The sequence below is a fragment of the Chionomys nivalis genome, chromosome 3 (assembly GCF_950005125.1).
Source record: "Chionomys nivalis chromosome 3, mChiNiv1.1, whole genome shotgun sequence".
Classification (NCBI taxonomy): domain Eukaryota; kingdom Metazoa; phylum Chordata; class Mammalia; order Rodentia; family Cricetidae; genus Chionomys; species Chionomys nivalis.
The window spans coordinates 63,348,536-63,363,160 of NC_080088.1; the positions used below are offsets into that span (position 1 = coordinate 63,348,536).

Genomic DNA, 14,625 nt, shown 5'->3' on the forward strand with positions numbered 1-14,625 from the left:
TAAACTGAAAGGCTTAGTCTAATCCTTTCCTTGTCATAATTTCTGCTCTTAGATCTCTACAGACTGCTGCCAAAGCTGCTTTAAAGAGCACATCTTCCTTTCAGACCCGAGGGAGGGGTGAGGGAGAAAGGTGGGGGGTGGAGGGGGCTGAGCGACGCAGGCCACGTGACTGTCTTCCTTTTCAGGGCGCCTGCGTGGCCAGCCTCCTAGCAACCCGCGCATCCCGCCTAACGACACCGGGGCACCGCGGTTGGCTGTCGCAGTGGCCGTGCACCTCCCGCGGGCGGTGCTGCCGGAAGCCTCTCCCGTGGCCGCGGCTTGGTGGCTGGCTGGCCTCGACTGTCACTCCGGAGCGTTTTCTCCCGGCCGGCGCTCAGCTGGGGCGGAGGAAGAGGCCGCCTGGGCCTGCCGAGCTGTTGCAGTCTTCGCGGCTGCTATGTCCAGGGTGCACGGTGCCCTCCGCAGCTCCGCGCAGCGCTAGAGGCGGCCGAGCGCCCGCCGACGCCGCCCAGATCCCCGGTGCCACCGCTCCTCCGCTCCTCCACTCCCGCAGCTCCCGCTGCTCCTCCGGCGTCGCCTGCGAGGCCAGGCGGAGGAAAGATGAAGATGACGGTGGATTTCGAGGAGTGCCTGAAGGACTCGCCCCGCTTCAGGTAACCCTGCCCTGTCGCCCGGTGCCTCCCGGAGCCGCCTCTCCCGGCGGCGGGGCGAGAGAGCCGGTCTTGGGGAGCGGCCACTGAACCCCGGATCACTCGTCAACCCGGGAGCATTCGCTGGCCCCGGTAGTGCCCGCCGGCTGCGGGAGCATCGACTGACCAGGGAACACCCGCCAGCTCCCGGCAGCACCCACCGACCCTGGGTGCATCGTTGGCTGTCGGGTACACCCGCAGATCCTGGGTACACCGCCGACCCCGGGCACTCCAGCCAGCTCCGGGAGCACCGCGGGCCCTCAGTCCGCGCCTTCCGACGGGGCGGGCCGCAGCCTTTCGCCCGCAGTCCGAGGCGTGGCCGAGAGGGGACGTCGCCTCTTCTGCCCTGGCTCACCGTCGCCTCTCCCGGAGCCCGGGCACCGCCGCATCGCTAAAATCGCGTCCCTCTCTGGCGCTCTTCCTCTCCCTTTCCTTCCGCTGTGCGTCGGCGCCCACCTCCCCACCCCCCTGCACGCCAGCTTTCTGGGCATCCTTGCGGGTCACTTAGTTCCTCTTCCCGCTTCTCAGCGGCCCTCGGCGGGGGAGGAGGGGGCAGGGGCCCCAGGGAAGCTTCGGCGGCGGATTCGACAGAGTCAGGGCTGGAGGGGCTGTTGAACCACCTATTCTAGCCACTCTTGACCGCCACGATCTGCTCTGCTTTCGGTTGAAGCTTTTGGAAGAGGTGCAGGGTTGAGAGGTTAGACAAGACAGCGTTTCTGCTTTGAGAACGGAAGTAGGAGGGCCCCGAAGATTGCATTTGTGTTCCTCTTCCCGCGGCCCGGAGGGCCCTGGATCACAGTCGGATGCTCCCAGTGGATCTGTCACAAAACTGATGTGGTGGCATTTGGATTCACATGGGCTGGCCTGCCTTCCACGTGAGAGGCGGCAGTACTGAAGGGGTCCAGAATCCGTGCTCTTTCCCTTTCGAGCATTATCGGAAACTCTGGGTTTGGAGAATGGAGCTTTTCTAGGCTGTGGTTTACAGTGTACTGGATAGGGCTGGCCTTAGGCCTAAATAAGTCCTTAAAACTTCTGTTACATAGTGACATTTTATGAAAACTTCCTCTGAGCATTGTGTGTGTGTGTGTGTGTGTGTGCGTGCGTGCGTGCGCGCGCGTGTGCGCCCACCGAGCTCCCTGCCAAATATGCATTGTAAATTCTTGAACCCTCCGGGAACTAGCTGTTCTCAGCCTTCTGACTGTTAATCTGGCATCCCATTCTCCTCTCCAAGAAGAGGAAGGAGATGTGTAGAATGAGGGAACTTAGAGGAAACTTAAGGACACGTTGTCTTTGCTCTTTTCTAGACGTAAGTTTTATTTGACGTTAGTGGTTGCAAGCAAACACAGCTCTGCACTTGGTTTCGTTACTGTTGTTGCCATTAGATTTTGACAGTTTTATGTTCTGGGTGAATTGAAGGACCCTGGAGACCCAAACAAGTTGTTTAGGGCAGCCATGGAGGTTAGCTCTCCTGACTGGGCAGCAAATGAAGTAATTGTAAAATAATACCTTGGGAAGTTTTGCTTATTATGAAAGTTTTGCTTAGATGATTCAGCTGTTTGCGTTTGTGTGTGTTATATGTTCGTGTGTGTGTGCGCGCAGGTGTGTGTGTGTGTGTGTGTGTGTGTGAAGGCCAGAGGTAGTCACTGGGTGTCTGCCTCGGTTACTTCCCACCTTGTCTTTTGAGACAGCTCTCACTGAACCCCAGGCTTGCTGATTTGGCTAGACTGGCTGGCCAGCAGTACCTAGGGATTCGCCCATCTCTGTCTCCCTAGCGCTGGGATTATAGGTATAGTGAGGTACCTTTTTTATAAACATATGTTTTGGGGAATCAGACTCAGTTCCTTTGGCTTGTGTGGCAAGCGCTTTTACCCACTGAGCGGTCTCCCCAACCATCAGTTCTTTATCTTCACAGGAAGTAACGACAGTTTTTTTTTGTTGTTGTTTGTTTGTTTTCTTTTTAGAGACTGTAAGCTTTGTGCTTCCCTAGTTTCAGATAAATTTGATTTGGAAAAAAAAGGCAAGTTAAGGGAAGTGCTTTGGGTAGGCGGCTGGCCTTTGATGTTGGTTACATGTCACATGACACTTTCTTTTTAAAGTAACCATTGAATATAAAAGAAGAATTAGAGATGCCAGGTTGTTATGGCGTGACGTGGTGAACTTTTTTGTTCAACTTGATTGTAATATTTGCCCTATTTTATGTAGATAGAGACTTCTAGCGTATCTAGCTGCTGGCATTCCAGTTATTGTCGGCTGGAAACTGGGAACAGAGACCAAGGTTCCAAGAGCTCCAGTGTCTTGTATTCATTTTGGGGCCTCGTTTAGATTCACAGTAGAGAACAGTGCCAAGAAGTTGACAGCCCCTTGTTCACATAATAGTTGTAGTTTTCTGGGTCTCTACTATTGTGTAGATTTGTCTTGTATCTGAATAGGATATTTCCTTAATATTAGTTCACATCACGTGTATACTGGATAAAATTGACTTAAGAGTGTATGTGAATTTATTGGAACTCATATCAAAATAGAGAATCTGCGAGCTGTGGGGGTGGGTGACTGATGCCTATATGTCCATCAGACAGTGAGGCAGGAGGATTGTGAATTGGTGGCTAGTTTAGACATCTTAGCAAAAGCCCTGTCACTTGGACCGAGGGGACGGCTCAGTGGGTAGAGCACAGACGGTGTGATCCTGGGCCGAGGAGACAACTCAGTGGGTGGAGCACAGACAGTGTGATCCTGGGCCTAGGGGACGGCTCAGTCATCGAGGACCATCGTGTGGATCCCCAGCACACTTGTAAATGCTGGGCTGGCAATCTCAGCGCTTTGGAGGCAGAGATGGAGGCTCTGGAACACGTTGGCCAGCTAGACTAACAAGCTGGCTAGCTAGAGGAGCTGAATCAGAGCTCTGGGATCAAGTGACCCTACCTAAATATATAAGGTGGAGAATGATGGAGGAACACCCACAGCTGGCCTTTACACATATGTGTGTGGGTGCTTAGACATACATACACCAATCTACATAAATATGCAAACACACTTGCGCACCACTCACATATACACATACTCTGCTATTCACTACTATCAAGGAAAGTGAGAGACATCGTGAGGGCTGGTCTCTGACTTTAATCCCTTAAAACCATTTCCCCTTTACTCACACTGGGGCTGGAGAGACAGCTCCGCTGTTAAGAGCACCGACTGCTCTCCAGTGAACCTGGACTCGATTCCTGGCTCCTACGTGTCGGCTCAGAACTGTCTGTAACTACAGCTCCAGGAATCAGTGCCCTATTCTGGGCATGAGGCATACATGTGGTGCACAGACATACATGCAGGTCAAACATCTACACACAGAAAATAAAAAGGAAACAAATTAAGGCCCGGTGGCACACGCCTTTATTCCCAGCACTAGGGAGGCAGAGGCAGGCAGATCTCTGATTTTGAGACCAGCCTGGTCTACAAAGCCAGTTCTAGGACAGGACAGCCAGGGCTACATACCCAGAGGAGTCCTCTCTCGAAAAACCAAGCGGGGGTAGGGGGATCAGAACAGAAACTGTGGAGCCTTCATTAAATTTTATACTTTCAGTATTGAAGATGTTTTATGTACTTATCTACCACCAAAACCAAAATCTTATGTTCGAATTTTAACTGTATAAAAGTTCATTGAGTTTTGTAGATTTTGGGTCCTGTTAATTTTGGTGTGTGATGCTTTTATTTATTTGCAAATTTTTAAATAATAAAATTTATAAAATAAAAATTCTTTCACAAAATGAATCTTTTGTGAGGGGCTTGTTTTTGAGACAGGGTTTCTCTGTGTAGCCCTGGCTGTCCTGAAACTCACTCTGTAGACCTGGCTGGCCTCGAACTCACAGAGATCCACTTCTCTCTGCCTTCCAGGTACTGGGATCAAAGGCATGCACCACCTCTGCATGGCTCACCAAATGAATCTTATGGCATTTAAGTACTGCATTTGCATGTAACTGATTTGGATGCTATAGACTTAGTGCAAAAGACAGATATTGTTGAGGAAAAGATTCACCACTACTCAAACCTTCATTTCCCTGCTAAACTGCTGGGAAAACATGAGGGGATATGGCTGAAGTAGGGGGAAAAGGATGCTGTTGCTGTGAATTTCATAATTTGAATAAACTCGATGTTTTCTCTTTCATTCCAATGCTGGGTACTTTGATTTTTTGCTGAATAGATTGGAGGGCACATTTCATTGTATAATTTTGGGTTCTATTTTTAGCTTTTAAAATACCAGTCTAAATGCTTAAAGGTCAAAATCTTGTTATAAAAATCTGCAAGAATGTAAATGTATCTAAGTGTACCTGTTTTTTTTTTGTTTTGTTTTTTTTTTTTTGTTTTTTTTTTTTTAGAGAGGGAATATTTGGGAGGCAGACATTTTAATTAATATTTACTGAATTTTGAATTTGTGCCTGGGATTGTTAGTAATTTCTTGTTTGAATTTTCAGAACTCGTAATCCAAATAATTTCTAGGCTTGGCATGTTGGTGGCACCACTACAATTCCCAGTACTCAGGGTGCCAGAGGCAGAAGGATTGTGAGTTTGAGGCCAGCTAGGGCTATGCAGTGAGACTTTGAAAAAAGAAAAGATTTTTATTTATTGCGTGTGTGTGTGTTTTGCCTAAATGTATGTCTGTGCATAAGTACAGCCGGTGCCCATGGCAGTCAGAGAGGGTATCAGATCCCCAGGAGCTGAGTTACAGACAGTTGAGAGCTGCCGTGTGGGTGTTGGGAATTGAACCCAGTTCTCTGGAAGAGCAGCCAGACCTGAGCCATTTAAGTTCGTGTGCAGTATGCTTTCACACCGAGTAGTGTTCGTATACAAACATAATTACTAAGCTTTTAGACATTTGTTTATTTGTTTGTTTGTTTGTTTGTTTAGAGACAGGGTTTCTCTGTGTATCTCTGGTTGTCCTGGAGCTCACTCTGTAGACCAGGCTGTAGAGCAGGTGACAGAGATCCACCTGCCTCTGTCTACCAAGTGCTGGGGTTAAAGGTGTGCACCACCACCACCTGGCATAGAACAAAACATTAGACATTAATGTTAGAATGTATTAAATATTTAAAGCTAGCTGCATATTTTGACATTGTTAATGATGTAGACTTAAAATGATGGCTTTGTAATAAAAATAATTTAAAAAAATCCATCCAAGGGTTGTTATCTGGGTGAATCTTGGTCTAGAAAATACTAAATGGGGGCCGTGTTGATAGCCTGGTGGTAAAGTGCGCACGTCTGATGACCTGAGTTGGCTCCTTGGAGCCCGTGTAAAGGTGGGAGGAGAGAAGGGAACGGCTCAAAGTTGTCTTCTGACCTCCATGTGTGTGCCACGGCATGCAACCCCCATTGTGTAATGACAGCAATAAGTAGAAAATACTACACGGAAATTCTAGAAAATATGGACTAGAATATTTATGCTGTATTTTGATTATTTTTTGTGTGTTTGTGTGTTGTCTATGTGTTCGCAGAGGTATGGGTATATGTTTATGCATTCAAGGCCATGGGGTTGGAATCTTCCTGTATTGCTCTCTACCTTATAGTTTTTATTAGTATATATTAATTATATATGACCACGAGTTAGTGGTTTCATTACTGTCTTACATGTACTCAGTTGTCTTGGCCCCTCACCCGTTGCTACCCTTCCGTATCCCTTTTCCACTTCCTTTCTTTTCACAGCTGGCTCCTCTCTACCCTTGTGTCTTCTTTTGGCGACCCTTAGGGCTGCCCACAGGCGCACAGGCACCTTATTGTAGGCTCCACGGCTGAAGAGAATGTCTCTCCTCCCCCAGCAACCACTTACTGTGTGTAAGTCCTCAGGGAGTGGTGGGATCTTGTGAGCCCCTCTGTCCTCTGTGACAGTGCCCGCGCTTGTGCAGGTAATTCCAGCTGCTCTGCACTGAAGAGTGTAACAGCCATACCATCCCCGAAGTCAGCAATCCATACTGCTCACTCCTTCCTCTGGCTCTTAACAATCTTTCTGTTTCTTCCTTGAGCCGTAGTGGGGATGATACCAAAGGCCTCATTTCTGCAATTGATGTTTCATCACTGTGACCAACTATAAATCTCTACAGTTACTACTGACTGCTGCAAAGCAAGTCGCAGCACTCTCTGTAGGCATCAACATAGTTATTTTGATTGACACTTTGATGGCCACATTGTGTCCATTTAGCAGACAACAGTAGCAGTGGCCCTCCTCTTCGCTCTCAGCCATAGGCTTTCCACAGTATCAGAGGTGGCCCTCCTGTTTCCTGGGCTTCAAGTCCAATCAGCAGCTGGTTGGTTGCTCCATGACAGTGCACCGTGGGCACAGCTTGCATGGCTGGCTCATAGGTTTGGAGGCTGGTTTCCGGCTTAGCAGGACGATGGATGGAATTCCTCCTCAGCCTTCTTGTGGGCCAGCATTCCCTGGTCTCCTTAGAGCTTGATTTTTGTTCTGTGACGGGGTGTGTTCCACCTTATTTTTTTTGAGGCGACTTTATCACTGAACCTGGAGCTCATGGAGTTGGTTAAACTGGCCGCCTGGCTAATGAACCCCAAGCATTTGCCCGTCTCTGTACTCCCAGCACTGGCTGTGGATGCTTGTTGGCACACTCGCCTTTGCTTTAGTGTTTGAGACCTGAATCAGGTTCTCAATGCTTATGCCACAAGTAGTTAACCAACTGTACCATGTCCCTAGGCCCGAAAAGTCATGTTTTAAAATTCGCCCTTCCAAGTAGTGTGGTGAATAGTCACTCACTGTCCCGCTCCATCCAGCTGGGATATGCTACTTCCTTTCCCAGTGTGTTCACTGTATATGCTGCCCGCCCATCAGCCACTCAGCGGTCTTAGTTATCAGATGGACGGGGTGGGATTGTAGTGTTGTGTTCAAGCAGTCTTTGTCTTATTTAATAGTGGGCTGGAAGTGTGAGAGCCGTGGTGCTGTCAGATCTAGACAAAGGAAACTGTAAAGTGCTTCATTTATGGGAAAAGGCAAAATTCTCCATGAGAAAAGGAAAAACTGGCTTTACGCTGAGATTGCTAAGGCCTGCAATATTACTGTATGGCTGTGAACCATCCTCCTGAAGCTCATTTGTGTGTGGAATGTTCGGTCCCTCTCCAGCAGGGCTGTTTTGGAGGTCATGAAACATTAGGAATTGGGACTGGATGGAAGTAGGTTCCTCAGGTTGTCCTTACGAAAGACCTGGTTCCCCCTTCCGGCTTTGCTTCCCGTCTACCTGTCACAAGGTGAATAGCTTCCACTGTGTCTTCTATCACTCTGATGTTCTGCCCATGGACATGGGGCTGAGCAGCCATGGATGGCCCCTTGGGAATCACGAGCACAAACAAACCCCTCCTCTCTTCTGGTGTTTATATCAGTGATTTTAGTCACCGTGACCTGAAACTGACTGATACCAAACGTTGGTACCAGAGAAAGAGGGCTCTTTCCACGACTGCCTCCTGACAGGTGCAGAAGCCTTTGGGAGCTGGTCTGAGGGAGCAGTGTGGAAGAGTTTGGTGAAGTGGGCTAACAGAACTCTCACGTGCTATGAGCAGGTTAGTGGACGTTGTGCTGGGAGCTCAGAGGACCAGACAGCTGAGAAGAATGCAGGCTGCCGGCTGAAGGGAGGCTTCTTTGGGGAACTGGAGTACAGGCTATTGAGAATCCCTTCTACATTTTGTTCATGGCTGGAGACTGTGGGAGACTGAATTAAAAGTGATGGACTAGTTATATGGCGAGGGGATTGTTAAGGCCGTTTAGGGTTCAGTGGTGGCCTAGCATTGCTGGCTGCCTTTAGCCAGGCTAAACTGACTTCACTCACGATAAAGTGCTCCATTTAAGTGAAAAGGCAGTGAGGGTTGAGAATGAAGGGAACAGAATGGCTTAAGAAACGTGCATTGTGGTCGGAAGGCTGCTGTGACGATGCTGCTGAAGAAGGATCGTTTCCGAGGAGGTTAGGACAACTGAGAAGCCACCAACTACAGCTAGCCCTAAGGGCTTCCTGGGAATTGGCCAGGACTCCAACCATAGCAGGCTCAAGGGCATAAACACATAAACTCATTAAGAAACTTTCACTTGGGATGAGAGCTTCACCCAGTCACAGGGCTTGCGACGTGCAGCCTAGGAAACTGTTTTCCCATGATTCATTTCACTGTACTCTGCTGCTCAGGAACTCAGAGGCCAGCACAGCCATGGTCCAAGATGGCACCACTCCAGCTGGTACAGAACTGGTCATTATCCGTGTGACCCTGGTTGTAGGGTCAAGGAGACTTCTAACCAGATCTCACAGAGAAGGCTGGGAGGCTGGGTAGACAACACGGGGCAGGGTGGGAGTCCACACAGGCTGATCGTGTGGAGTTCTCAGGGTAAACACCGAGCTGCAGTGTAGATTCCAGGATGCTGGAGATAACAGCATTTTGCTTTTGTTCTTTTGAGCAGGGTTGGAACTGTGACTCTCGGAGCTAACTGAGTTCATTTGGCACCATAAGATTGTCATGAACTCTTGGAAGCCAGGGGCAAGGTGAAGTGCCCTCCAGAAGCTTGTGTTACATGCTTGATCCCTAAATGACGGCAATAATTTTGGGAGGTTGTAGCAACTTCGTGAACCTAGGTAGATGAAGTAGGTACGAGGGTGTAACATGGAAGGTCATACCTAGTTCCCGGTTGTAGGTACGAGGGTGTAACGTGGAAGGTCATACCTAGTCCTGGTTGTAGGTACGAGGGTGTAACGTGGAAGGTCATACCTAGCTTCCTCTCTGCTTTGCTTCCTGTCACGTCACGTGATGAGCTTCTTTGGCGTGCTCTTCCTGCATGGTGGGCGGGCCTTGGACCTTAAATAGATCCGTCCTCCTCTAAGTGGTTTCACTCAGCTCTTTGGTTACCACAACAAGAACCATATGAATGAGTCTTCTTTTTTATTTATTTATTTATTAAAGATTTCTGCCTCCTCCCCACCACCACCTCCCATTTCCCTCCCCCTCCCCCAACCAAGTCCCCCTCCCTCGTCTGCCCTAAGAGCAATCAGGGTTCCCTGCCCTGTGGGAAGTCCAAAGACCATCCACCTCCATCCCGGTCTAGTAAGGTGAGCATCCAAACTGCCTAGGCTCCCACAAAGCCAGTACGTGCAGTAGGATCAAAAACCCATTGCCATTGTTCTTGAGTTCTCAGTAGTCCTCATTGTCTGCTATGTTCAGCGAGTCCGGTTTTATCCCATGCTTTTTCTGACCCAGGCCAGCTGGCCCTAACTTTACTCACTATAGAGCAATTCATTTAAGTGACAAAGCAGTGAGAACTCCTGAAACTGCCTGGACTATAGCCACAGAACTGTGCCCTTCTTACAGGGTGCTTTTTAAGACGCTTAAACTACCTTTACTCTGAAACGGTATGTGAGTGTGTGTGTGTGTGTATACATATGTATGTGTGTATGCGTGTGTGTATACATACATATGTGTGTGTATGTTTGTGTGCGCGCATGTGTGCGTATACATGTGTGTGTGTTTGCGCGTGTGTGTATACATACATGAGTGTGTGTGCATGTATGTGTGCGTCTACATATGTATGTGAATGTGTGTGTGCATGTGTGTAGGATCACACATTTGGTGCATGTGTGATGGTCAGAACACAACTTGTGGGAGTCAGTTCTCGCCCGTCCTGTGGGTTCCGGGATTGCACTCAGGTTTTTGGTTTACTGTCAGGCTGCTAATTTACCCGATGAGAAATCTTGCTGGCACTTCATTTTTTTCTTGTTAGAGTCTCACTCTGTAGTTTCTGCTGGCCTAGGACCATAGTAATCCTCCTGCCTCAGCCTTTCATGCTGGGATTCCAGGTGTGAGCTGCTTTACCTGGTTACAAAAAGGCTTTTTTTTTTTTTTTTTTTTTTTTTTTGTGAGTTTTGCTTTCACCTCTCAACTGGTGGAAGTTGCAGACACTGGGCCAGTGAGATGGCTCAGCAGACATTGGGCCAGTGAGATGGCTCAGCAGGTAAAGGCACTTGCCACCAAGGCTGACAACCCGCGTTTGATTCCTAAGAACTGGCTCTCCTGAGTTGGCCTTTGCCCTCCATATGAGTATGTACACATAAACAAATAAATGTAATAAAATTAAAGTCACAGATAATAACATGTAATAAGCACCTGTTACAATGGGAGAAGGCTTGTGGGTGGAACTTGACCTGGGTGCAAAGTGCCAGGGCAGACAGTGTTTAACATACACGAAGACTTCAGTGGTAATCCCCTGAAACAAATCACACCAAGCCATGTGACGGCAGATAAGAGACAGGCACACAGATTCACGTTTGTGTTGGGGCTGAGAACTGTGAACATCTTCAGAGAGGGTGCGTCTGTTGATGAAGAGACCGCGGACACATTTTCAGTCGTGTTGAAGAAATTGGATTAAGGCCCCATCCATAGCAAGTCCTCAGTGGCAAAACTAGGCTGTTCTGGAAGAAACCCAATAGAAGCGAGTGTTGAGGACCGTAACTTCTGGACGTTTGTTCCCTGTAGTCACTACCAGCACCTCTGTGGCATCCGTCTTTTCTGCCTTGGCATGCGGACATTGAACTCTCTGACACATCCCAGGAAGCAGCATGACTCCAAGAGGGTGCTCCGAGAGCGCATTCATGTTGACTTTGTTCAAAGATTTGTTTTTATTTTATGTGTGTGAGCATTTGCCTGCATGTATGTGTGTGTGCCCTGTTCTTGCCTGGTGCCTGAGGAGACCGGAGAGGACACTGGATGGATCATCTGGAACTGGAGTTACAGGTGGTTGTGAGCTGCCAAATGGACCCTCTGCAAGCCCAGCAAATGCTTTTAACTGCCTAGCTGCCACGTGACTTTTATTATAGTGTATTGTTATGATAATTCTATTTTTATTCTCTTTTAAAAATGATGTATTTATTATGTATAGTGTTCTCTCTGCGTGTATGCCTGCCTGCCGGAAGAGAGCATCAGATCTCACGGCTGTAAACCGCCACGTGGTTGCTGGGAACTGAAATCACGACCTCTGGAAGAGCAGCTAATGCTCTTAACCTCTGAGCTATTTCATCTCTCTAGCCCTAATACTACTTTATTATGGTTATGCTTCTTTGCCCAATTTGTAAATTAAACATGCAAGTAGGCGTGCATCATATTTATAGGATTTGGTACTAGCTGTAGTTTTAGAACTCTGCTGGGGATTTGTTTTTCCTCTTTCTTTCAGTGTTAGAGGTTGGATCTAGGACCTCACGCAAACTGGCAAGTGCTCTACCCTCAGCCCTAGCACCCAGCTGCAATATCCCTTTGGATAACAGAACAAAGTAGATTGATAAAATTCCCCTTTGAGTTGCAGGAGAGCAGTAAAGGGCTTTTTTTTTTATTATTATTAAAAAAAAGGATTATATAAACTGGGCACATTCCCTGTGCCTATAGGTCCAGCTACCTGGAGGGCTAGGCAGGAGGAGGTGTCTGAAATGACGTCACAGGGAAGGGGGAGTAACTGACAGGCATACATGTTTGACTGCAGGCGGGCGATGGTGATAACACTAGGAGGAATATTAACAATTTAATTGTGTGTCTTACAAATTATCACCAGCCGCCGGGCGGTGGTGGCGCATGCCTTTAATCCCAGCACTTGGGAGGCAGAGGCAGGCGGATCTCTGTGAGTTCGAGACCAGCCTGGTCTACAAGAGCTAGTTCCAGGACAGGCTCCAAAACCACAGAGAAACCCTGTCTCGAAAAACAAAAAAACAAACAAAAACAAAAAACAAAAAAAAAAAGCAAATTATGACCAGAGTATGCACTAGTTTATTTACTCATAGGAAACTAAACCTGACCAGACTAACCATTTTGGTTTTTGTGGCATTCGCCAGAAATATGTGTAAGTAAACAACTTTTCCTGTTGACATTCTTTTTAAAATGGTTTTTTTTTTTTTTTTTTTTTTTTTTTTTTTTTTTTTTTGGTTTTTCGAGACAGGGTTTCTCTGTGGTTTTGGAGCCTGTCCTGGAACTAGCTCTTGTAGACCAGGCTGGTCTCGAACTCACAGAGATCCACCTGCCTCTGCCTCCCAAGTGCTGGGATTAAAGGCGTGCGCCACCACCGCCCGGCTAAAATGGTTTTTAGCTTACAGGTGTTTTGGGTTTAGTTTGTTTCAGCTTTGTGAACTGAAAGTTCGTCCCTTTGAGTTTTTCTTTAAAGTGTTGAAAATGCAAGGAGACGGCGCTTTGGAGGTTATGTTTGTGTAGGTGTTGTGTGTGTGTATGCACGTGTGTGTGTGAGTGTGTGAGTGCGTGTGTGTGTGTGCATGTGTGTGAGTGTGTATATGTGAGAGAGGTGTGTGTGTGCATATGCAAATATGTTTGTGTGTGTGTGTGTGTGTGAGAGAGAGAGAGAGAGAGGGAGGGAGGGAGGGAGGGAGGAAGGGAGAGAGAGAGAAAGAGAGAGAGAGGGAGAGAGAAAACACCGTACTTCCTCGCACTACTCTTTTGCTTTTGCGTCAGGGTCTTGTCCTGGCTGTGATGAGGTCATGTACCACCATGCCTGGCAAAGTAAAAGAACTTTCTTTTGGCAGCACTCTGTAAATGCAACACATCTTTTAGCTCTTCTCCCTCTGTTTTTTGGAGCTAGGGTCTCGCCATGGGGCCCAGGAGAACCTTGAGCTTAAGATCCTCCTGCCTTTTCCATCCCCTAACACCGGGATTTTAGGCGTGTGCCACCGTTCTTGGTGCCTTTTTCTTTTAAAAGAAAAATTCAAATAGTCTAGGCATGATGATTGCACACAAGAGGCAGAGGCAGGGGGGTGTCTGTGAGTTTGAGGTCAGTGTCTGGTTTACATAGGGAGTTTCAGGCCAGCCAGGGCTACCTGGTGAGACCCTGTCTCAAACAAGAAACAAAATAAAACTACAACCACAAAAGGAAAGAATAGTAGAAAGAGATATTAAATATCGTTTAGCCCTCTCTGCCCCATCCCCACTTATGTCTACTGATATTTCTAGATTGCAGCTGTGTTCACAGGGTCTAAGCTTAGGTAATATGGTGGTTATCACTATCCTATTTTTCAATGTTAAAATGTTTATTTGGCTAATTAATACAATTTCCCTTATTATATATAGTGTTATCTAAAAATTGACAAATAATAATTGTTTTTTTTTTTTTTTTTTTTTTTTTTGTGGTTTTGGAGCCTGTCCTGGAACTAGCTCTTGTAGACCAGGCTGGTCTCGAACTCACAGAGATCTGCCTGCCTCTACCTCCCAAGTGCTGGGATTAAAGGTGTGCGCCACCACCGCCCGGCTAATAATTGTGTTTTGAGGACACAGTGTACACACTATACAAACACACTAAAATTTGATCAGATCAGAATAATTGGCATACACAATACCTCAGATATTTATCATTTCTTTGTGTTGGGAACAGTTAAAGTCTTCCCTAGTAGCTATTTGACATTGTTTAATGTTGCTAACTATAGTTATCTGGTTATCCTAAAGTACTGTAGGACATCCCGTTACTCTGCCAACTCAACTGCGCTTGTGCGGGTTAACCGTCCTTCCTTCATCCTGATACAGGCTTGTGTTTTTCCTAACTGTTTAGGAAATCAGACAGCTTTTCTGCTATTGTCCCTGAGCCACCTGAACCAGAGTGAGATATCTAGAGGAAAAAAAAAATCCATGGACTCATGCTTGTAATCTCTGACCTTGAGAGGCTGAGGCAGGGGCATTGTCTTAAGTTTGAGGTCAACTTTGGTTATATAGTGAGTTCGGAGTCAAGCTGGACTGCAGTGTGAGTTCCAAGCCAGCCTGGGCTATCTAGCAGGACCCGGTCTCAAAAAGAAGTAACTCACCCCTCCTCCAACCATCCCCAACAACCTCACAAACAAACAGCTAATGAAATGTAGGCTTGAGGGTGGTTTTTAAAGACTGGTTGGTCTCATAATCACTTTGTAATCAAAATTATAGCACTGGAGAGGTGGAGGCAGGA

At 47.4% G+C, this 14,625-nt stretch overlaps 1 protein-coding gene across 9 annotated transcripts in view; it reads left to right on the top strand.

Moving 5' to 3' along the window:
* Positions 1-311: 311 nt before the first annotated feature.
* The window catches only part of Acap2 (ArfGAP with coiled-coil, ankyrin repeat and PH domains 2), a 120,196-nt gene continuing 105,882 nt past the window's right edge, over positions 312-14,625 (top strand). For 3 of the 9 annotated variants that reach the window (XR_009056800.1, XM_057763774.1, XM_057763771.1), the window contains exon 1: positions 314-653. Coding sequence is in view for 7 of the 9 variants with exons in the window: in XM_057763774.1 (XP_057619757.1) it covers positions 601-653 (53 nt within the window). In the remaining 2 variants the exon portion in view is untranslated. Of the gene's footprint in view, positions 654-14,625 lie in introns of all 9 variants that reach the window. The other 6 variants (XM_057763772.1, XM_057763775.1, XR_009056799.1 and 3 more) reach the window with 5 other exon arrangements.